Source organism: Necator americanus, chromosome I (genome assembly GCF_031761385.1).
Source record: "Necator americanus strain Aroian chromosome I, whole genome shotgun sequence".
NCBI classification, from domain to species: Eukaryota; Metazoa; Nematoda; class Chromadorea; order Rhabditida; family Ancylostomatidae; genus Necator; species Necator americanus.
Window position 1 is genome coordinate 14,074,905 of NC_087371.1, and position 20,911 is coordinate 14,095,815.

At 39.9% G+C, this 20,911-nt stretch overlaps 5 protein-coding genes across 10 annotated transcripts; 3 read left to right on the forward strand and 2 right to left on the reverse strand.

The window, feature by feature from the left end:
- Window positions 1-21: 21 nt before the first annotated feature.
- RB195_005503 (uncharacterized protein) lies at window positions 22-1,399 on the forward strand (the record flags this gene model as incomplete). 3 transcript variants are annotated; one of them, XM_064178037.1, is made up of 2 exons in its annotated part: window positions 22-372; window positions 437-1,399. In XM_064178037.1, the coding sequence occupies 2 exons, from the start codon at window positions 22-24 to the stop codon at window positions 1,397-1,399; spliced, it is 1,314 nt and encodes a 437-aa protein (XP_064035124.1). The 3 variants fall into 3 exon arrangements, with proteins under 3 accessions (XP_064035124.1, XP_064035125.1, XP_064035126.1); XM_064178035.1 differs by having other exon boundaries at window positions 22-471; XM_064178036.1 differs by lacking the exon at window positions 22-372 and having other exon boundaries at window positions 623-1,399.
- Window positions 1,400-2,190: 791 nt separating this feature from the next.
- On the forward strand, window positions 2,191-4,583 carry RB195_005504 (uncharacterized protein; the record flags this gene model as incomplete). Of its 3 annotated transcripts, none has more annotated exons than XM_064178041.1 (9): window positions 2,191-2,264; window positions 2,335-2,395; window positions 3,128-3,250; window positions 3,308-3,397; window positions 3,463-3,567; window positions 3,626-3,706; window positions 3,807-3,875; window positions 4,283-4,438; window positions 4,488-4,583. In XM_064178041.1, the coding sequence occupies 9 exons, from the start codon at window positions 2,191-2,193 to the stop codon at window positions 4,581-4,583; spliced, it is 855 nt and encodes a 284-aa protein (XP_064035127.1). The 3 variants fall into 3 exon arrangements, with proteins under 3 accessions (XP_064035127.1, XP_064035128.1, XP_013292328.2); XM_064178042.1 differs by having other exon boundaries at window positions 2,235-2,266; XM_013436874.2 differs by lacking the exon at window positions 2,191-2,264 and having other exon boundaries at window positions 2,348-2,395.
- Window positions 4,584-4,998: 415 nt separating this feature from the next.
- RB195_005505 (uncharacterized protein) lies at window positions 4,999-11,378 on the reverse strand (the record flags this gene model as incomplete). Of its 2 annotated transcripts, XM_064178043.1 has the most annotated exons (13): window positions 4,999-5,132; window positions 5,867-5,950; window positions 6,032-6,160; window positions 6,212-6,299; window positions 6,377-6,522; window positions 6,702-6,792; window positions 6,862-6,967; window positions 7,049-7,137; window positions 7,307-7,432; window positions 8,746-8,800; window positions 10,886-10,955; window positions 11,027-11,066; window positions 11,316-11,378. In XM_064178043.1, 13 exons carry the CDS (start codon window positions 11,376-11,378, stop codon window positions 4,999-5,001), a joined length of 1,221 nt encoding a protein of 406 aa, XP_064035129.1. The 2 variants fall into 2 exon arrangements, with proteins under 2 accessions (XP_064035129.1, XP_013292329.2); XM_013436875.2 differs by lacking the exons at window positions 10,886-10,955; window positions 11,027-11,066; window positions 11,316-11,378 and having other exon boundaries at window positions 8,746-8,862.
- Window positions 11,379-14,237: 2,859 nt separating this feature from the next.
- Window positions 14,238-14,631, forward strand: RB195_005506 (uncharacterized protein; the record flags this gene model as incomplete). The annotated part of the gene is made up of 2 exons (XM_064178044.1): window positions 14,238-14,267; window positions 14,362-14,631. 2 exons carry the CDS (start codon window positions 14,238-14,240, stop codon window positions 14,629-14,631), a joined length of 300 nt encoding a protein of 99 aa, XP_064035130.1.
- A 1,414-nt stretch (window positions 14,632-16,045) lies between these two features.
- Window positions 16,046-20,418, reverse strand: RB195_005507 (uncharacterized protein; the record flags this gene model as incomplete). The annotated part of the gene is made up of 14 exons (XM_064178045.1): window positions 16,046-16,150; window positions 16,951-17,085; window positions 17,439-17,521; window positions 17,587-17,713; window positions 17,859-17,955; window positions 18,007-18,092; window positions 18,389-18,532; window positions 18,641-18,778; window positions 19,014-19,106; window positions 19,163-19,235; window positions 19,304-19,436; window positions 19,987-20,083; window positions 20,158-20,280; window positions 20,350-20,418. 14 exons carry the CDS (start codon window positions 20,416-20,418, stop codon window positions 16,046-16,048), a joined length of 1,503 nt encoding a protein of 500 aa, XP_064035131.1.
- Window positions 20,419-20,911: the final 493 nt, after the last annotated feature.

The window sequence follows — 20,911 nt, forward strand, 5'->3', positions numbered from 1 at the left end:
GGAATCTCTTTGTTGCATGTTATGTACAAGGTACTGGAGTGCATTATCTTGGACCGACTCATTAAACATCGCGAAGAAAAAACGCGCGACGAGCAAGCTGGCTTTCGTCCTGGCCGATCTAAGATTGACCAGGTGTTCATCGTCAGGAGAGTGATCGAAATCTGGCAGCGGTATTCGAAGACAATGCAACTAACGTTTCTGGACTTTGAAGCCGCGTTCGACTCTCCTCACCGAGGCCGTCTTCTCAACGCGTTCCGCGCCGATGGAGTACCAGGAAAGTTCGTTCGCTTGCTTGATGACATGAATCAACGAACAACTGCTGCAGTTCGAACACCAGCCGGATGTACAACACCGTTTGAAGTGGTAACTGGAGTAAGACAAGGGCGGTGGCAGGACCCTTCCTGTTCAATTTCGCCATCGACGACATTATGCGAAGAACAGTCGACCAGTGTCCTGCCGACATTGTCTTAGCACCATCAGGTGCCCCTTGACTGACCTCGAGTACGCCGACGATGTTGTTGTATTCGCGGAAAGCAGTACGAAACTTCAGCATGTTGTCAACCTTGTATCGAAGCTAGCTGCAGCCTATGGACTACGCCTACGCCCTGATAAATGCAAGCAGATGTGGATCTCTTCGAGACCACGAACGGGAATCAGGGTGGACGGACAACCGATAGAACTCGTCGATGAGTTTTGTTACCTGGGCTGTACGCTGAAGAACAATGGCAGCTACGAGAGAGATGTTCAGCAAAGATGCGCTAAAGCCACTTCTGCATTTAACTCCTTAACGAAATGTCTGTGGTCGACACCCATCACCAACGAAGTCAAGCTGCGAGTCTACCTATCCGCAATTCGCCCCATCATGATGTACGGATCGGAGACTTGGGCAGCACCATCAACGGTTATGGAGAGGCTTGACTGCATGGAACGAAAGCTGCTCAGACGGCTACTTGGCTACTTTTGGCCTAGGGTATGTCACAATGAAGATCTTTACGCAGATATTGATGTGGTATACCGGCGGATGACACGTGGAAGACATCAACATCTTGCACCGCCTTCGAAAGCGGCTAAAGTAAATCGTCTTCGCTTCTTTGGCCATATATTAAGAAGACCGGCAGATCGCCTTGTCCAACGAGGTCTGAGGCGTTTGCCGGGTTCGAGCTGGAAGAAGCCACCTGGCCGAAAACGGAAGTTCTGGACTGAGGTGGTAAAAGAGGACCTGAGGACACTCGGCGTGGATAGGCAGTTCAGGCGAGACGTAAGGTTTCGCAGAACCTGGAATAGCGACGAATGGATTGATTCTGTGCAAGCTCTCGCAGAAGATCGAGAACATTGGGCAGAGCTGTGTTCAAGGACGGCACACCTCGGCGAAGATGCAGGTAATCGCGTCAGGCGATGACATCAGCCCGCCGACTAAGTAAGTCAAAAGTGCGCCAAAACTCCTGAAGCCGTATCTTCCGGGCCGTTTTTTACGGCAGTTAGGAAGAAATGGACGGAATCACTCCCCTCTCCGTAGTCTCCCATCCCGTATACGAATACTCCACCTGAAACCTGCACCACCTCAGATTCGTGGGGTGACGCCTTTAAATGAACATGTGTGGTGTGTGGAGTAGAACATAGGGAGCTCATTCCACCATCTGCTCATAGTGTGCAACAACACAACATTTATGAGATAATTTGGAGATTCACGACTTTCGCTGAATATCGTGGAGATAAAATGTAAGATGACCATAGTCAAAAAACAAATCACTCACTGCCTGTGTCAGTCACTCCTCCACAGAACAACATAGTAATTTACTCACTGACACGGTGTAAACGAATTTGTGTGGGTTGCGGATTTGTGTACGCGCTGTTTTTGAGTTGTTTACTATCGACAGTTTTCATCACATGTGCCTGCTCTAGTAGCTTCCTAAGTTGATGGCGTTTTAGTGAATTCTGTTAGGTTTGTAATCTATCAAATCAGCCTTACAGTTATGTTAAGGGTAAGAAGGTGAGAAAAAGGATAGGTATAGTTAGGAAGTGTATGAGATAAGTTGAGCAGTCCCATCTACACGAGTTTGTATATATTGATTTCGTGCAACCTTGACTTTTTCCATAAAGATTACAAGAAGGCGCAAACATCCAACTTCTTTTTCGCCCACAACGCAATCGTACTTTGTACATTGATCCATACTAGAGAACCATTAATCGATGCAGTGTAGCCAACAAACAACCGCGGCACTACCTCTTGTATCATGGACTTCTCTCGAACTCTCGAGACACATGTGTTTGATTGTATTTCTTATGTTGTTTTTGTTGTTTGACAGTTAAATTGTGTTAGTGTAGGTATTTTAGAAGGCAGCTCACTATGAAAGTCCTGGTGGGAGTGAAGAGAGTAGTCGACTACGCTGTCAGGGTGAGGATTTCAAGTAGCAATTGCACTTTTTCTTCTTTTTTCGTTAAGTAATAGAGTTCGACTTCATCAAAGCTTAGCTCTTTTCATCTACGCTGGAGATCTATAGAAGCTCAGCTGATATTAGTAACACATAGATGAATTCAAACTCACTCGAGGTCCTCATTATCAATGTTTCTAGTTTTCTATTGTGTTGTAGTAAGTCTTGAATACATCACCTTAAATACTACACCTCCAGATTCTATTTCGTGAGATTTGTGGAGTCGAAAAAATTATTATGTGAATACTTCTTCAGGAGTTCTAGCGTCCAAAAAGCCGTATTAATTAGTGGAGCTTTTATTAATTCAAGAGAGACATACAAGAAATAATGGAACTCCTAGATGATCTATAGCTAACCTGTTCAAGTTTTCATTATTTGCAAGTCATGTTATTCATTTTTATAAAATTATTTCAGTTTATTTGTAGTTAATTTCTACAGTTTTGATCATCATATGTGCATAGAAAATTAAGTTACATTTTCATTACGCCGCCCTCTTTTACCGTTTCTGTAAAGCAGCTTTAAGCGCTCCAATGAAAATTTCTGCAGAATACTTGAGTTGTTTTGAGAATCCCAATGAAGTTAGATTAGAGTACAATGAGGTGAAGAAGCACAATTCTTCCAGAGGCGAAGGAAGAAGTGAGAAAACATGAGTCTCTTTAGGTTGGGTAAAGTGTTATGTTTACTCTTCACTATAGGTGCGGGTGAAACCAGACAAAACAGGAGTTATCACGGATAATGTTCAACACAGTATGAATCCATTCGATGAGATCGCCTTGGAAGAAGCCGTTAAGATGAAGGAGAAAAAGCTAGCCAAAGAAGTAAGCTAAAAAAAACTACCAACTCTTTTATTTCTTTGGTGTAGTTGTAATCTTTAGGTTGTGGCTGTGTCAATGGGAGGCCTTAAATGTCAAGAAGTTCTACGAAATGCTCTGGCTAAAGGTGCTGATAAAGCCATTCATATAGAGGTGTCGTTTTCATCGCTCAAAGGCCGCTCTCTACCTTGGTGAATCATACTTTGATTTATATTTAGATTCCTGATGCCGATGTGCCAAAAGTGGAACCTCTGCACGTAGCGAAAGCACTCCAGAAAATCGTTGAGAAAGATAAATTTGACGTGGTTTTCCTGGGAAAACAGGTGAATTTCCGTTACTTACTGGTTTGCTTCGTCTCTAGCGATTACGAAATATTTCTAGGCAATTGACGATGATGCTTCTCAAACCGCGCCACTTCTTGCTGGATTGCTAGACTGGCCACAGGCTCTATTCGCTAGCAAGGTAAGCGCGAGCTCTGCAAATTTTAGATAGAGTTGTGCAGCTTGCTCAACTGTTCTTGGTAAAATATCTGTTCAATATTCAAAGCCATTCGTCTATTCAGGTCGAGAAGGAAGGTGAGGGACACCTGAAGGTGACTAGAGAAATTGATGGAGGCTTGGACATCGTTAAGGTGAGCTTATTTTTCGTGTTTTGGGAAGGATGGTACTCTTTTTCCAAGTGTGAGTTTCAATCCGTTGTCAAGAAAGAACTTCCCAATAATTCCAGTAATGAACAATTTTCCACTTTGATTGGGTTGGGCAGTGATTGCGACTCAGTAATTTACTTACGAGAAAAGTTCTTTTAAAGGTTTTTTTTTTTTTGGTTAAAGAAGCAGTTCCACAACGGCAACCGCTCTTATCTAATTAAAGCGGTTGTCATTGTTGCACATTTTTCTTCTTTTTCGGGCCAACGATTTATCAGTTTTATGAGGAAAACAGTTTTATGAAGTTTGAGTTAGTAGTGTACAAAGAAAACACATATCATTACCACATTAGCTGCTTTCTTTTTCTTTGCGTTGAGTCTAATCCACAGTTTTAGGTAAAATTGCCCGCTGTTTTATCAGCGGATCTTCGCTTAAATGAGCCTCGCTATGCTACCTTGCCCAATATCATGAAAGCCAAGAAAAAACCTATGGAGAAGATGACCGTCAATGATCTAGGAGTGGATCTCACACCACAGACGAAGACTCTGGAGGTAGAAATCACTTTTAACACAGATTACTCGAAAGAAAATTAATTTTCAGGTGGCTGATCCTCCTGTTCGTAAAGCTGGAGGATTTGTTGAAGATGTCCCTGCTTTGATCGCAAAGCTCAAGGAAAAAGGACTGATCAAGCATTGATAGTGTTGATCGAAATGTTGTTATTCAGACATTTAAGATAATTTTTCTATCTCTCATTTATCACTAGCCCCTAAACAACGATATATAACCTCTTATATGTGTCTTACGTTGTCTTAATTACGGTTCCTGATATAGACTGTTCAAGTAAATATTTATTAATCTTATTTTCCACCTATTGGCATAGAATTAGTTGAGATCTGGAAGTTAACAACACTCTGCGTATGAGTGCTCGCGAACTCATTCAAGTACAACAATATTTCCCACCGAATTGAAAATCAAATTGAGCGACATTTGCTTAAACATGAAAGTCGTGTTAAATAAAACGTGATTACATATACGCCCTGCAAGTAAAACAACAACAAGAGGAACACAACACCAGTAAGTGAAACAACACAGTTCGGAAGAACACTAACAACTATTTCGGCAGTAAAAATGATGCACTTTGTATTACCTCTTTCACGGCCTGCAAAACGTCCTCGTTAGGTGCGTCACCGTTAGCGAGTTTAGTGAGGAACGCTACAGTTTCCTCGGGGCTTTGAAGATTATACTCTGGAAAAATAACAGTAAATGTGCAGATATGCTCCGCCCAGAGAATGTCGCTGCTCTCAGTTCATTCATTACTTTCAGTACTGTTACAGTACTAGCGATTGAGCAACGTCGATCCTAGCCGCTAGGTTCACCGCGAAGCGATGCGGTACGCACTGCACTTACGCAACTGCACCAAGTTTCATGTCGTTTTGACCCGACAATGGTGGTCGCACAATTCTGCATATTGTATCATACTATCCTTTGCACCATAAACAAAGAGTTTGTTTATGCCGAAAAGACGGACAAGCTCAGAAAATACCAATGTGTGCCATCAAATAGCGCTTGAGAATGAAAAGTGAATATGTAGTTATAAGTAAACAATTACATGCAGAAATAAATGGAAAGAGAAGCGTTCAATTTCGAATCTCAGAAAAAAAAATGAAAAGAGAACTAATAAATACATTTCTTCTTTTCTCTGTTGTCGAAATCAATTAGGAGAAAGAAGGAGAAGAAGAAGAAGAAGAAGAAGAAGAAGAAGAGAAATCAGGAGAAGGGTAAAGTTTGGGTGTTCGTTTGAGCTATGTTAGCCCACCTTCAAAAATGTAACTCTAGTGTTTTTGGAAGCAAACAAAACATCAGGTTAAATAAAAAACCATTAATAAGCATATGACATAGAAAAAAAGTATCTGTGATCACGTTGCAAATACATGTGAGGAACTTGAAAAAAAAAAACTTAAAAAGAATGAACAAACAACCTTTCATGGTTTCACTCATAGCGCCTTTCAGTACTCGCATCCAACATTCTATTATATAGTCCGCTTCTTTCGCCATTTTCTTATCTAAATCAGGGTAAGCATGAAATTAAGAACCTGAACTATAAGAAAAAATTGGAGGGTAAAATGAGGTGGCTAAAAACCAACCATGGGCTGCCTGGGATTCGAGTGCAACGTTATTCGCCTGCATTTTCTCAATGGTTCGTTGCATCGCTTCCTTTTCAGCTTCAGCTACACCAATTTCACGCCGTATCGATCGAAGTTGTGACTCTCTATCTGAATAAGGTCATCAAGAAAAGAAAAGCTGAAGTAATCCAAATGACTTACTTTTGTTGTATTCGAGGAACTCTGAGCTAAATATGGGTATATTTGAATTCGGCAACGTAGGTATCATTGGCTTGTCGGAAGAGAATGTCTGAAGAAATGGACTTGCATATAGGAGACATCAGCAGCAAATACTATCCAAAAAAAAAAACTCAAAACTAAAAAAACCTTCTCCTTGCTGACATCCTTAACATCCTTTTTGGTATCCTCCAGTAAAGAGTCTTCCAAGTCCAATGACTCATCAAATTCTTCTTTAGTATCCACGCCCAACTTTCGACGTTGTTTTCGTAGTCTTAGTATTCGCTCTTTCTTTTCTAGAAATCTCACTAGAATAGAAAAAAATATCTCAGTGGCGATAGCAAACCCCCAAATAAGACAATGTTTGAGACTCTCGAAAGTATAGTTTTGAAAATAAGACATGGTTTTCTAACATCTTCGAGAGAAATAGAATCAAAGACGTAGAAACTACAAACAAAAAATGTACTGGACCTACCCATAAACTCTCGGTAATGATCCGTTTTCTCGTACGCTTTCAGCTCCACTTCATACTCCTGACGCTCTTTAACAGCAAGATCAAGAAAAGGCTGAAAAAAGCAAAAGGTAGGTGCAAAAAGCAACATTTTCTAGAGTTCGTACTGCTATATTAGGAATACCTTCCGCTCTTCTTCGGTGAGTTTTTGCCATTCTGCTGCTAAAGCTACATTGATACTTTTTTGATCGCATCCCTGTTTCACTGTGCCATACTTGGAACGGCGAGAACTAGAAAAAAAATCATAGAAGTAGTATGGAACAGGTCTGTGCTTAACATAATATGACAAAGATAAGCGAACTAAGACGCACCTTAGGAAGTGAACATAACCTGACCGAGGCTTGCGGGGAGCATGAGGATCTTCCACCTTAGTCCATGTCCTACCCGTTGCACTAGGTTTCTGAAGAATGATTGTGAGTTCAGTGAACAGAAAAAACTGGTACAGTTGAAATAAATAAAGAGAAAACAGCGGATTGACCAGTGCTTGCAGATTCCAAGGAAAAGAAAGAACAACTGAAATGTAAAACGTAACAAAAGAATAACTAATCTAGGATATCAAGGAATCATACCTTATCGCGCTTAGCTTTATAGCGTCTTCTTTTCGATCTTTCGCTATAGAGTGACGCTTGGCTTTCGAATGAACCATCGTGCTCGGTCTTGACATCCGTGTATGAAGACATGTCCGCAACTTCTTCCTTGAAGGAAAATGGATCAATAAAGCTATTAATACTTTAGTGAGGTCATTAGAAATGATTTAACGAATCATGCACCAGAAACTTGTGGGAGTTAGAGAAGTAGATGTGCTAACAGTATGAACACTCAGGTTGTACAAGGTTTGACCATGTTTCAATCCATTAAATTAAAGATGTAATCCTGGTTAAAAGGTCGAAGAATTTCTCATTCAAAACGCAATTGTTGCAAAACTTCAAAAACTTCCTCGTATGAATTTTACAATACTTTTTGTTAGCTGCTCTCTATCTCCAATTCCTTTAAAAATAACACAGATGTCATCAAGTTCCGGAAAATCTGAAAAACCACATGTTCTCCGTAGGAGGCGTCCTATAAAGCAGAAAAATCTCTTTAACCACATGTTAGCAGAACTAAACTATGCAATGTAATGTTAATATAGATGCCATCGAAGGAATAGCCTACGAATTATTGATCCGGGTGGCAGCGTAAGTTGCTGGAGTTGGTCGCTATGATAAGAATCATCTTTGTTGAAATTGAATGTTTTTTCTTTAAGAAATCCTTTCCAAACAGATGCTAAATTGATTTTCATGTCACAGCGCAATGTAACAAAAAAATGCACGAAACGATTAGAAACACTCCATACAACGCAGTTTTAGTTAGGAAGTCTTTTTTGGCCCCAAATAGCGAGGATTTTCAGCAAAAATTCATTTCAACCATCGCTTATCCCTGTCCTGATTACTACATCCATTTCTTATTTGGAGAAAGAAAAAGAAATAAGAATAAGAGAAAAGTTTTATCTATTTTTCTTCCAAAACTAATGCGTGAAGTGTAGCCTGACTTTCTTTTCACTCAGAAATCTTTTAATGGTTTTTTGACGAATACAAAGAATTAACAACGCATATTTCGTTACACATAAATTATACATGATAGAAATGGTGATAAAAAGAGCAGAAAAGGAAACAAAAATGTAGCTTGTAATGCTTATGTTTTGTTGTAAACAGATGTCTAGAGAGAAATTCTTAAAGAACTACTTTCAGAGCTGAAAGCGCCATATACTAGTGCCCGAAACAGAATCTTTTAGAGTATAATGAGATGTTTATGAAAAGTTTACTCCTAAACAGATTTTCGTGCTGCGACTTTTCGACTTTCATTCAACCCTATCGAATCATAGCACAAAACATTGTTTTATTCTCTATTTGTAATTTTAATCTAACCCAATCATTATTAGGAGGAATAAAAGGAAAGAAAGGAACTGCAAGGAGGGAGTACATTTAAAAAAAAAGTTATTCGCGGGGGTCGTTAGGGGGTTGAGCCTCACCTTTGTGACTGGTTGGTTGACCTCGGTCGGGCTCATTTCCGTATCGGTACCCATGCTATAATGGCAAACATTAGCTAATTCGAAGATTTTACGACACCAACGGCAATCCCATCCCATTGCAGAGGATAAAGGAATGGGTGAAGTAACAGGATTGAAGAGGAAATACTGAAAAGTTTCCGGAAATAATGATAAATTTGTCGCAATTCTGGCTTTGCTTGGAATAATTTTTTATCGAAAAAACTAGCTCTTTATGAACTTCTCAGATTTAAGAGATAAAAAAATGAGACATGACAACTTTCAAAAGATAAGTGTTATCCAGCAGCATCTTCTATCCAGGAGAAAACTCAGCAGAATATGTGTATGTTTCCTTTAAAAACACAAAAAAATTCCTGCGACTCCGAAGTTTTCTAGTTGCTTTTTAAGAAATCAAACAGCGAACACGAAATCCTTGAAACAATTCCCAGTCAAGAGTCTCCAGAGAGATTGCAGCGGGACATATGTCCGAGAATTAGTGGGAATGTCAATTTTAGGAAGTGCCAAGGAAAACTGAGTGATATCGGAATGTCAGTAACGAGATGATGCGCGCAAGGCTCGGAGACAACGGATGTATCGCATGCGTCCGTCGGACGATTCGATTAAAATCCTTGTTTCGAAGAATTGCGCTCTCGGACTCGAGCCCGGAAAGCCGACAAAGAACTGAATTAGCCGACTAAGAACGTAGAGAATATTGAAACTGAACGAATACTCTGGGAACAAAGATTTAAAATCAGTAGACTTAATTTATTAACATGAGCATACCATTTGTATTTACAATGAAGGACCAAAAACTCTGAAATAATCATTTCTTCGCAAATAAAAACAGTACGGCTAGTAGCCGAACAAGATCTTGGGTGATTAAGTAACGAAAAAAGAGACGAATGGGTCTTGTCGTTTGCATGTGGTGTGATTTGTGACCTTTCATTGATACAGTAAGCAACTGGAATGGATCATTGTGGGAATAGTACACTGAACTAAAAGAAGAATTAATTCCGGAAATTCTAAGCAAGAAAGAAAAAATTCTCTTCACCTTCCTCTACAGAAGCTGAGGTTTTTCAATGTTCCCTGGTAGCGCCCTGTCACAGTTGAATAACAACAGTCTTTTTGCTGTATATTTGAAAATTCATAGAAATCAAAAGAGAATAAAGCAGGAAAGCTGAAATCGAAAGCAAAAAAAGACAGAAGAAAAGGACGACATCTCATCAGATTCCAAGGCCCAGTGCTACCTTTTCGTTGCAACGGAGATCAAACAATTAAAATTAACAACTGAAAGAGGAACTTAAGCACCAAAGCTACCTCGAAGGTTAAGAACACAATTTGGGGCTATTCCTAACACTTAGCGCTCCTCCTCTGCCGCAGCTTTTCATTACGGTTATTCTTCCCATTAACTAATGACTGCCATAACAAGTGGAAGAGGAGGTATCCCTACATATTCGATCGTGAGTGCTCCCAAAAAGTAGTGAACTGGTCCAGAAGCAGTTATTTTGTGTGATTTTGCATGTCGGAACCCCAACTACGGTTTAACCTGAAAAAAATTCGCAATGAAGTTTTCTCTTCCTCACATTTGTATGTGTTTTGCAGTACAATCTAAAACGTTATTGAATAAAAAGCAGTTAAGAAGAGAAGGACAAATTGAGTGCAAGTCGAGAGGGAGAGACAAGAAATGCGAAAATACGTGCCTATATCAACGTGTATAATTTAAAAAAACACTGTTCCCACATTAAATGAGTTGCATAAACTGCAAGCAAACATTCCGCAAACACTTGAGTCTTCTTGAAGTTGAATAACTGTAAGAGAAAAAGCAACATGTTGGCCTTTTGGAATAAGTGGTGCAGAAAAAAATAGAAACATTTGCTTGATACATTTCTAGAAAATTTCTGTCATAGACGACAACAAGTCACAGGCAACTCCTATTTGGTCTGGATCAAGGTGGACCTTCAAAACTTCTCAATGTTCCAACTATTTCCTTGGAACTTTTGTACTCTCGGACTTATTCTTTGAATAAGTAAGCAGAGATAATTATTTGGAACTTTCATCTTGTATTTTTTGATTTCTTTTTACTAATTTTCCATTCGATTTAAACAAACTTCCCTCGGGAAAGAACGTTCGTAGTGAGGGTACTGAAGGGGGATTTCTTTTTGAGAGTAACGTCTTCGCTAAACGCTTCTTTTTCACTGGAAGATCGAGGTTAAGGAGCTGTGAGCCGCGAACTCCTGCGAACAGGTGAAAAACGCAGAGAACGTACCAAGTGGGGCGGCGTAGTGTTCAGGTGTGATCACGGGATTCTATTAATGCTACTAACTTGGGAACAAAGCCTAATCGAGGTAGTGAGTTGCTCTTCTGAGCAGAAAAATTTATGGATGTGTGCAGCAAACTTCCTGAAATTTTATATCAGATGTTCTTCGGAAACGTGAAAATTTTCATAGAAATGAGGAAAATGAAAAGGAAAAAAAAAGAGTGAAGGCTGGGTTTTTTTGGCAATCTTTAGTAAGTCGTTTGGTGTATTATGAAAAGTTTCACATTTCTTTTCTCACACGAAGAGGCTGTGGATGGATCGATAGAGCACTCGAAATAGTTGAGAATAAGTCGAGGAACATGAAGAAACAAACAATGCAAGTAAAAATTCAAGAAAATGGATATGAACAGCTGCAAGGAACTCCTAAAGCTGAAGAGAAGAGATTTAAAGAGATCCCAGAAAACAGCGACTGCTCTATATCTCGGAAAATTCTACGGAAGAAGAAGCCCGTTAATAGTAAATCAAAAAACGCTGGAGGAATGAATCGAGATTTTACCCTCTTTGAATTTCCATAACATAGATATATCAACCGGCATTATAAAAAAAATTAGTTGCATAGGACTATTCTTCTGGATGTTGTATAGAAATTTTCACGGAATTGTCATCATTTTGAGATAATTATACTTTGAAGCAACAATGTTCACCATAGTAATTCACATAAGTCAAGATCTTCTTTGATGCATAGGTGTTACGTAATTGAACTCGGATAATTCTAGAATAGCACAGAATTGACTCAAACTCAAACGATCTATTCGATAAGGATGGATCATGTCACCTCTGAGTCCAAGACATTCAAAATTCAGCGGAACGGATTTGAGCAATGGCTAATGTCAAGAACACGTATCTAAACAACCTTTGTGGAATTCCACATCGAAAATCGTTTACGTTAAGAGCGGGGACTCAGAGGTGGACGACGATTTTTGCACTTACGGAGTGCATTCATATTGTCAAGGATGTTCCGAACACTTCAATTTCAAATATTTAGAGCAAAGTTTGAAACATTCCAGCGTAAAATAAGAAATTTATCTTTGTCTTAGAGGAAACGTGCAGAAAGCGCATTTACAGAGAATGAAAAGCAAAAAATCAATAACGCACGTCACTGCTATTCTCAAAACAAACCAAACCGAACAATAGCAACCAAACAGTACACAATACTCCTATTGTTATTCAGTTATTTATTGACATCTGCATTTTAATACCTCTTCAGAGATTTATGCACTTTCTCATTTCGTAATTTTAACTACATAATTCTTTCCTTTATAACAGGCACATGTCTGAGCGTAAATTATACGCGGGTGATTAATATCAGTCGACAATTTGCCACCACTGTTTTTAACCTCACGTAGAAGATATGTATTGATCGTGGGCGGGTTTACCATGGAGGTCGCTGCGATGGGAGTATAGCGGGGACAATAGCACGCAATTTTTGTGCCTGTTTTCTTTGGAATCCAAAACAATCGTATGAACAACGGTCTAGCCAAAGTCTTGGTTATCATGAGGTTTCACGAATTTCTCAGTCCAGAAAGAAAAAAGACTAAAAAATCTCATCTCTAAAAAATCTGTGCGAGCGTGAACAATATCGTGAATAAGAAGAATAGTCAGGGTTTCAAAAGTGAATTGTGATAAGTAGGAGTCCAGTCTTAGGTTAAGAAAAAGGAAAAAAAAACTTGCGTTAATAAGACCACGGCGAAAACAGTATCAAAGCGAACGAAGGGTAGAGAAGGTGAAAGAAACTGTTATAGAGGTAGTTAAAAGCGTGAAGCAGAGGATTTAAGGCTTAAGAAGTCCAGAAGCTATGATATGGTCTCATCGGATCGTTTTTTTTTTTGCGTCTATAAATGCACCCGGCTATTCGGAGGCACACGATGTTATCGATTATTCAACGAGGGTGGCAAATCGAACATCAGCGTGGCCAACCAGCGCCCGTCCAGACCAGCTGAGTGGAAACAAGTAGCTAGTTTGTTAAGTACAATTTAAAATATAGATCATTCTAAAAATGTTATTCTAAAAAAAGTAATTGACAAGAAGGATTTCATGGTACAATGAGGATGGAACAAGAGCTCTTGAACAACGAGGTGAACTGGACAAACGAAGATAATCGCTGAAAATGATGACAGTGAAGGATTCTCTTTAAAAAAAAACATGTTGATTCAAAACGACTCATGAATAATCATGTTAGCAGACTTGTTAGGAAATTAACACTACAGTATACCCACAAGAGAAGGTTCATGATTTTTAAAGCAAAAATTAACGTAAGCTTCAAAAATTCGATCCGATCGAAGAGAAACAAGTCGAATTTTCGGACGAATCAAAATTTAACACATTCGAAACATTGGCTGTCAATAGCAGAATTAGAATGAAAGTGACCATCATTAAGTGAAGAAAGCGCGGTCTAGTTAGTTCCCTGTAGAATCAACCTGAAAGAAATTTTTAGTGAGATCAAGATCAAGTTAACACCAATGTACTCGTTGGTCTCGCGTGTTGCCTTCCTGGAATCGATCCCTATAATCTATATGTGGTGAAAATCAATCGATCGGGCAGGAACAACTTTAGCGTATCAGTACAGTGTGGATCCCAGTAAAGTTTTTCTCTTCGTTCTTTGCCTTTTGTTTTTTTTTCCTTCTCTTTCCTGGTGTCGCAAACTTAACTATGCCCTCATTTCGACCGCCGCACTATCTCGTATTTATAGTATGCCGTACAAAGATCGTTTTGTATGAAGTCGAAGCATAATTGTATGGAAGCGGTATTTGTCGAAATCCTAAATATAGTGAATATAAATAATGGCTTGTTGGAATTACGAATTATAGATTACGAATTATAAAAATTACGAGAGATACTCGTAATTTTTATAATTCAGCAGCTTTTTGAAAGTGAACGATACATGATATAAAGGTGTCCGCACTCACAGTCGCATCAAAACGACATGAAGCACGGTGCGTTTGCGTACCTGCTCGAAACGGCAATTGGAACCAAGGTGGGACCGTCGCAAACTGCAGCGATGGGTGGTGCCAGCAAGGATTTCACCACGCTCCTAGCCGCTGCGCTCCACCTCACCGCCTCGAGAGATGCCGCGTACGCAACTGCGTACGTGCTTCATGTCGTTTTGACTACATGTTTACTCGGCGTAACGTAGAGAGAGAGTGCGTGTCAAGCGGAAACAATGAGTTGCTGCTACGCGTCCTGGGCAAATGTAAGTTCTGTCATCTATGGAGAAACAACCCAGTTTTAGCCTTACTACACCTATTTCTGATGATTCATGATATATTTCCTACCATAACTTTTAGGATTCCGTAAACCTCCAGAATGGTTCAATGATACAACATATATCACTGAATATGTGTAGAATCGAGCCAAAACGACCAGAACTGTGGTCCGATTGCATAAGAGATAGCTATCGCGGTGGGACGGAGCTTCAGACGGATTGCAACGACCTGAGGGTCCCACCACAACTCCCCTCTAGCGCAGCCTCTTACGCAATTACACAACGATCCATTATTTTTATTCAAAAACATCTATTCTGCTTTCAGTTTCTTGGATTTGCGAACATGAAATAAATCGTCGAAGGAGAAGTGAAAGAATTGAAATACATCGATGGCATCTGATAACGATGGACGGACTGTGTGCGTCGCAGCGCAGCAACGTTCTGTGGTCGATCTGAAGTCGCGCTCTCTGTTCACTTGACGATCCAAGTACGGATGTCGTCCTATCTCCTGTTTACAGGAGTTTCAATTTCTGTCTCTTTCTCTTCTTTGCTCCTTCCTTCTATCAACTCTTTTTGTTGTTCTAGTTTCTTTGGAATCAGTTATCATCAGAAACCATTTAAATGTCCCTATGAGGTCTGATTTACAAAGTTCATCAAGTTTCATGCATTTTCTCGATTAGATAATGTAACTATACAGTAATTTTATCTCGTGCATATTATTTTTGTTTGCTCTACGTTACTTGTGTGGTTTCCTTTAACAAGAAGATATCTGCTACTCGCTCCAACTGCAGAAAGTGTGGTAACTACATTCAAGACTAGGAGATCATATTTAGATATCTTCAAAAAAAAAGTGAAATTTAAAAGTGCGATTGCGATTTAGTGTCCTGGCAAAATCAAAGCAGGCAGTGAAGGCAGTAAAACGAAAGGAAGACGCAGTATTTTGTGGAACACATTTTCTAAAGGGTTTACGCCCACCGCAACACTCCTTACTCTTCTTTCAGCAAGAGGATTAATAACTGAAAGTGCTAAAATCCTATGCAGAGCCACTCAAAAGTTATTTAGGAAGAACGCCTAGAAACACACCTGTAATGAAAAACGCATAAGAGTCTCCAAAAAGCAACATACAAGTCTGCTTCAATACAGTCTCAGGAAAATCAATATTTTTCCTAGACACGGCGCTCATGGAAAAGACGCCTGGCGCGACTTTCTCAAATTCTGAGGTTCACTTTGGTTGAGGCAAATTACAACCAAAAAGCCATCAAAAGTGAGGACAATTTCCGAATGACCTACCAAATAGGATCAAATACATAAACGTTTAGCTGCTGGAACGAGTTTACAACGTTACACTTCGTTGCTTGTAACCTGGTGTGTGTGTTTTTAATCGAAATTAAGGGAAGTAGGATGTTTATGTGAAACAATTTACACCCAAGAACTACAAATACACATCATAGCTCGTGTAGCATTCTCGTGAGCATTACCTTCAAGATTCAGTTTGTATCGCATTGCTGGAAACTATTACTATTACTACTATTACTGGAAAACGTGAAAATCTATGGACATAGCTATCAAAAACAGGGCAAAGCTAAACGCTTGAGAACAATTCAAACACACCCACTAGGCATAGGTAGTTCACCTCGGAAACGGTAATCGAACGAAAACATAATTTCACCAACAAGAAGAAAGTTAAAAGTTCTCCATTAGCAGTACTACGGCACTGCAGATGAAACATTACTTGCTAGACAATGACTGTTGTAGAGATAACTTGGTTATTGTTCGTTGTCAGAAAAATCTTCTTCTTTCTTGACAGTTGCCTGCGACGAACTGTGCGACTGATGTACATGATTGCTCTTCGAACGTGCACCACTGAGAATCTAAAAAGTATCACCAAAATAGGCACACATGCGCAGAATATCATGTACAATAACATGAAGGGAAAAGCGTAACAAGAGCGGGTTTCAAAGAGAAGGAATGACAGGACACAGGGAGCATAGGCAGTTATAATAAAAATAACAACAGCAACAACAAAAGAAGATAAAAGAGTAAGCAAAATAAATCGAAACTGTGTTTACGTTATGTTCATGAAGATGAAAGGGTTGATTAACTTTGATGAACGCATTGAAGAATGTCACAATGATTAGACTCAGAGTATCACTTTTAATTATTATGATTGAAAAAGTTAAGGGTAATGCTTCTGAGTTCATTCGTCGTAACGATCAAAGGATTTCAAAATGACCTCCATAATGACAGTTATATAGGGGAGTTAGTGAAAATCATTGCGGTTTCAATCGTCATAGTACTAAAACAAAGGAAGAAGCTGAATTAAAGGGTTCACCCCACGAATCTAAGGTGGTGTAATTTTCAGATGGGTTATGCATATACGGAGTCGTAGATTGTGGGGAAGAGGATGATTCCGTCTATTTCTTTCTAATTGCCGTAAAAAAACGACCCGGAAGATGCGGCGCGTGCACAAGGCTGGCGCGTTCCAATAGAACTCGTTGTAGAAAATAGCGCCCTGGAACGCTCGAAGCCGCGTCTTCCGGGCCGTTTTTTATAGCGATAAGGAAGAAATGAGCGGGATCCCACCAGTTTCTGCAATTTACGACGCCGTTTAGTCCTTGACCACCGGAAATCCACATGATATCAGATTCGTGGGGTGATTCTTTTAACGTACCTCCTGTGACAACTCGTAGTAGCTATTTGGATGAGTTATCAGTTGACCGAGAGCGCCTTCATCCATCTTGTGAGTGTATTCAAAAAACCGTGTGCAAGCTTTGTCATATGCACTAATTTTCGAGTAGTTTACAATCTGAAACTCAGTTTTTGACAACAAAAAAGCGAAGAACATCCGTCATTTTTGAGGCACACCGTCACGTGTTCTCATGTCTTTGAAGCACTGTCTAATGTTAATGTCTGTTTAATGTTGATGCAAAACTAAAAGAAGAGAGGTAAGAGGCCGTAGATCCCCGAGTAACTTATTGGATTCACCACCCAACCTAGCAAGGCAACTGAATTCAAGTGTAACTGATTCTCATGCCACAGATAAACAACATATTAATCCGTGCACACTCACGAATAAAAGTGGCAGTGTAAGGAATCAAAAAGAAGAAGCGTTGATATCTACGTATATTTTTCTCAACGAGTTCCCGAGAAAATTCTTACCTGACTGATCTGATCCCTATTCAACCCATCCTTTTCGAGGCGTTGTGCAAGTAGCTGGTGATCTAGATGTTTGAATGGACAACCTGAAACTAACAACTTTTGTTTGGCACCGTCACCGCCCCGCATCTACAAAAGGTCCCTCACTCACCGTGACAATCACCGGCTGCTGGAGGATTGCTCAATATGATTGTGGAACACGGGAACGCAGGGTACTCTACCCTTCGACCTTCTTTCCCGTACATATGACGGATGTTGTAAGCGTATTGTTTTTCAAACTGAAAAAAAAACTATTAGGACTAGCAGCGCATTTCCAATATGTACATGAGTCGTATTTAATCAAAATGAAGCGATTCAAATATCTAGTTGAATTTCGAAAGACTTGCAAAGGAAGTCACATTAAGAAAATATTTGCTGTTTGACCTTGTCAGAATCAATCTTTTTCGTAAACTCCTCCCTCATAAACATCATTGCTTCGTCCAAAGACAAACCGATAGCTTTCAGAAAAAGACCATACTGCCTAAAGTAAACCTATAAGATCGAGACAAAACTCAAGAAACCACAGTTTTACCTTCTTGCTCCATGCCTCAAGTGATGGTCGGCCCTTAGGCGATGATGGATTTGTCGCATGCATGGTGGGAACGAAGATGCACACAACTGAACGACGTAATTTCCATCCTAATACTATGATTTCTTACTTTAAGCTTTATGACGGTCCCCAGCATAGGTGCGATAGATGGGAGCCGAACCCCTTCAAGTGAAGGGGTTTAGCTCATGAGATGCAGCTTAAGTGATAAGGACCCCTTTCCCAACCCTTCGTCTAAAAGTGACGGAGATCGTAGCACCGGCTTCGACTATCGCATCTATGGTTCCCAGGCTTAGAATTTTTACAGTAGAGTAAGCATATCTGCTAGATAAAATCAGTACTTTGTGAATAACTTTTGTTTTCAAACCTGGTCAATCATTTGCCGGGTGACCTTTCCATCACTTTCTTTGCCAGCATATTGTTTACCACTGTAGGCGTTATTAGCTAATCGAGCTAACCGTGGCAGAAGACGGCTTTCTTCTTCGACAACTGCTAAGTGCTTAAAAGCACGCTGAAAGTAAAAATTGCGAGGTATTACGCTTTTTTTACTATCTTCTCTGCTCTTGTCTACATTATAGGTCTACGAAACTCCATAATTTTAGTATAGTGTCCTGTTTACCGCCATTGCAGTTGTCATATTCGCACGAAGCATAGCAGAAGTAATCACTGATAGATCTTCAAACGGCACATAAGCGTAACCGCGTCGAACAAGAACTCGTCGACGACGGACAAGTTCTAACGCTGATGTAAAGTCCACCTAAAAAAAGGAAGTTGCGTTTTGCACTGGGGACGCACAACTAAGAGTTTATATAATCTTAATAAGGTTAAACTAAATGGATTATGTATGTCCAGCAGATGGAACTGAGAGTACAGGACTGGAAGAACCACAAAAAGACCACTCACAATAAAACTGCTGCTTAAAAAGTCACACTGTTCCTAACTATATTTTTACGATTTTATCGGCAATCAACAATTTTGAAATGGCAAACAACCTTCCAGAAGTCGGTTTCAACTGCTCGATCGATCGTGATACCGCAACCTGCAGCCAAGTCAACCATTAACTCTTCATGTTCTGATTTCTCTACCTAGATAAAGAATCTTCTTGAATAAAGCCTATTTGTCTTTCAGAATGGATACTGACCACATCTAAATTGATATTATTTTCTTTCAAAAACTTGGCTATTTTAAACCGAGATTCGATCATGAAGCGGAACCTGAACTGAGTTTATTTATTATTGTATAATTCAATCTCAGAAATGATGTATTGGAGGTAAAAAGAAACCTGAAGAGATCTATTTCTTGAGTCACTAGCCATTTCGTTGACTCAGAAGAGCGACAGAAGGCTAGGCGAAGTATGAAATGACCAATAACATCACGTCTTCTTGCTTCTACTTCGTCAGCAGCCATGCACGTGCCTACAGTGACGGAAGCTGTCTCGAAGACTAGTGACATGCAGAAAAATATTAGTTTCAAGGAGAACATAGTGACAAACAAGATCTGAATTATCAACTAGAGGTTTTTTGCATAATCGCACCTCTGCTTCAACCTTTACCAGAGCCTAAAATCCTTTTTAGAACGAAACAACTCGGCCAACTCGTCTCCATTTATATCAAAGCGCAAAGAGCACAAATTAAGGTTGCTTCACAAGAAAAGGGTAAATGAAGCGTCTGGCGTTAATCAATCCGCCTGAGATGTGCCTACACGTTCACTTCAAGTCAGAATCGGTCGAGGTTTACGAACGCGTAACTGGCCTATACAATGACTTGCGGGGCTGACCGATGAGTGAAGCCAGTGTTTTTATCCTCCCAGACAAGTCGCATCACAATTCATCGACCACAGAGGCATGCAAGACTTGGTTAAGTTGGCTAGAGCGGTTTTGAACCATTGGTGCAACCACAGAGAAACCTCTTACCGACTGCACCACAACCGCCTTCTTCACAAGAAAATTGTGTAAAATTTCGGCACCTGCAGCAATTGGCATCACCTTTGACAGCTCTCGAGTCATAGCCACCATGAAGTCATTACTGCCCCATGTGTACCGCTCCTTTACGTCTTCGACAACCTCAAGAACATGCAGAATTAAAAAAAAAAACTTTGTCTTTGCCTTTTGCCACTCTTTTTACTTCTATTCATTACTTTCAATGCTTTGACTCTTTGTATTGCGATATCGTCAAATTCTTCGATGCTAATTTCTTCTGAAGGAGGTACGGCGTACATCTGAAGATTAGAACTGTAGGCCAGCCGTGCTGAGCTCGAAATCTGAAAAGTTAGACGATATTTCTGTCGTATCAAACTGACGAAAAATCTCACACCCTCTGAACACACTACCTTGATCCGAGACGCATTACTCCTGATCCCATGTCGGACGACTCGTGAAGATCCAGAGTCAAACTGCATTCTAAAAAAGATGAAGATTATTGGGGAAAACAGAAACCTTGAATAATTTATGCGTCATGAAGCAAACAAGCTGTAAGTATCCATAAAATATCTGCATCTATCTGCAGATCCACAGTACCAAAGTAATTAGAAGACAAGAAAACCTCCAGCAACTCCTTCAAATCCTTCTTTTTGCAAAAAAAAAAACCGGAGTGTTCAATGCATCCCCCAGAACATAGCACAAATTCACTCTCTGTACTAATCATGAAGCTTTAATGTGAAGAAAAGAATGCGCCAAAACATGCTCAATATGTGACGTCACCAGCACCTCTAATTTTTCGGATTCCCGCCTTTACCAAAGCTGGTCCTGTAGCGCGCTCCTGACTACAGTGGAACTTTGCCACGTCTCTGGTGAGCGGGATTCCATTTGGTGGTTTTGTTTGTGGTTTTTCTTAGTGCTATTACCTTCAGTTATACTTCCTCCAGGTTCGATTAGATGCATTTCTTGTGGTCT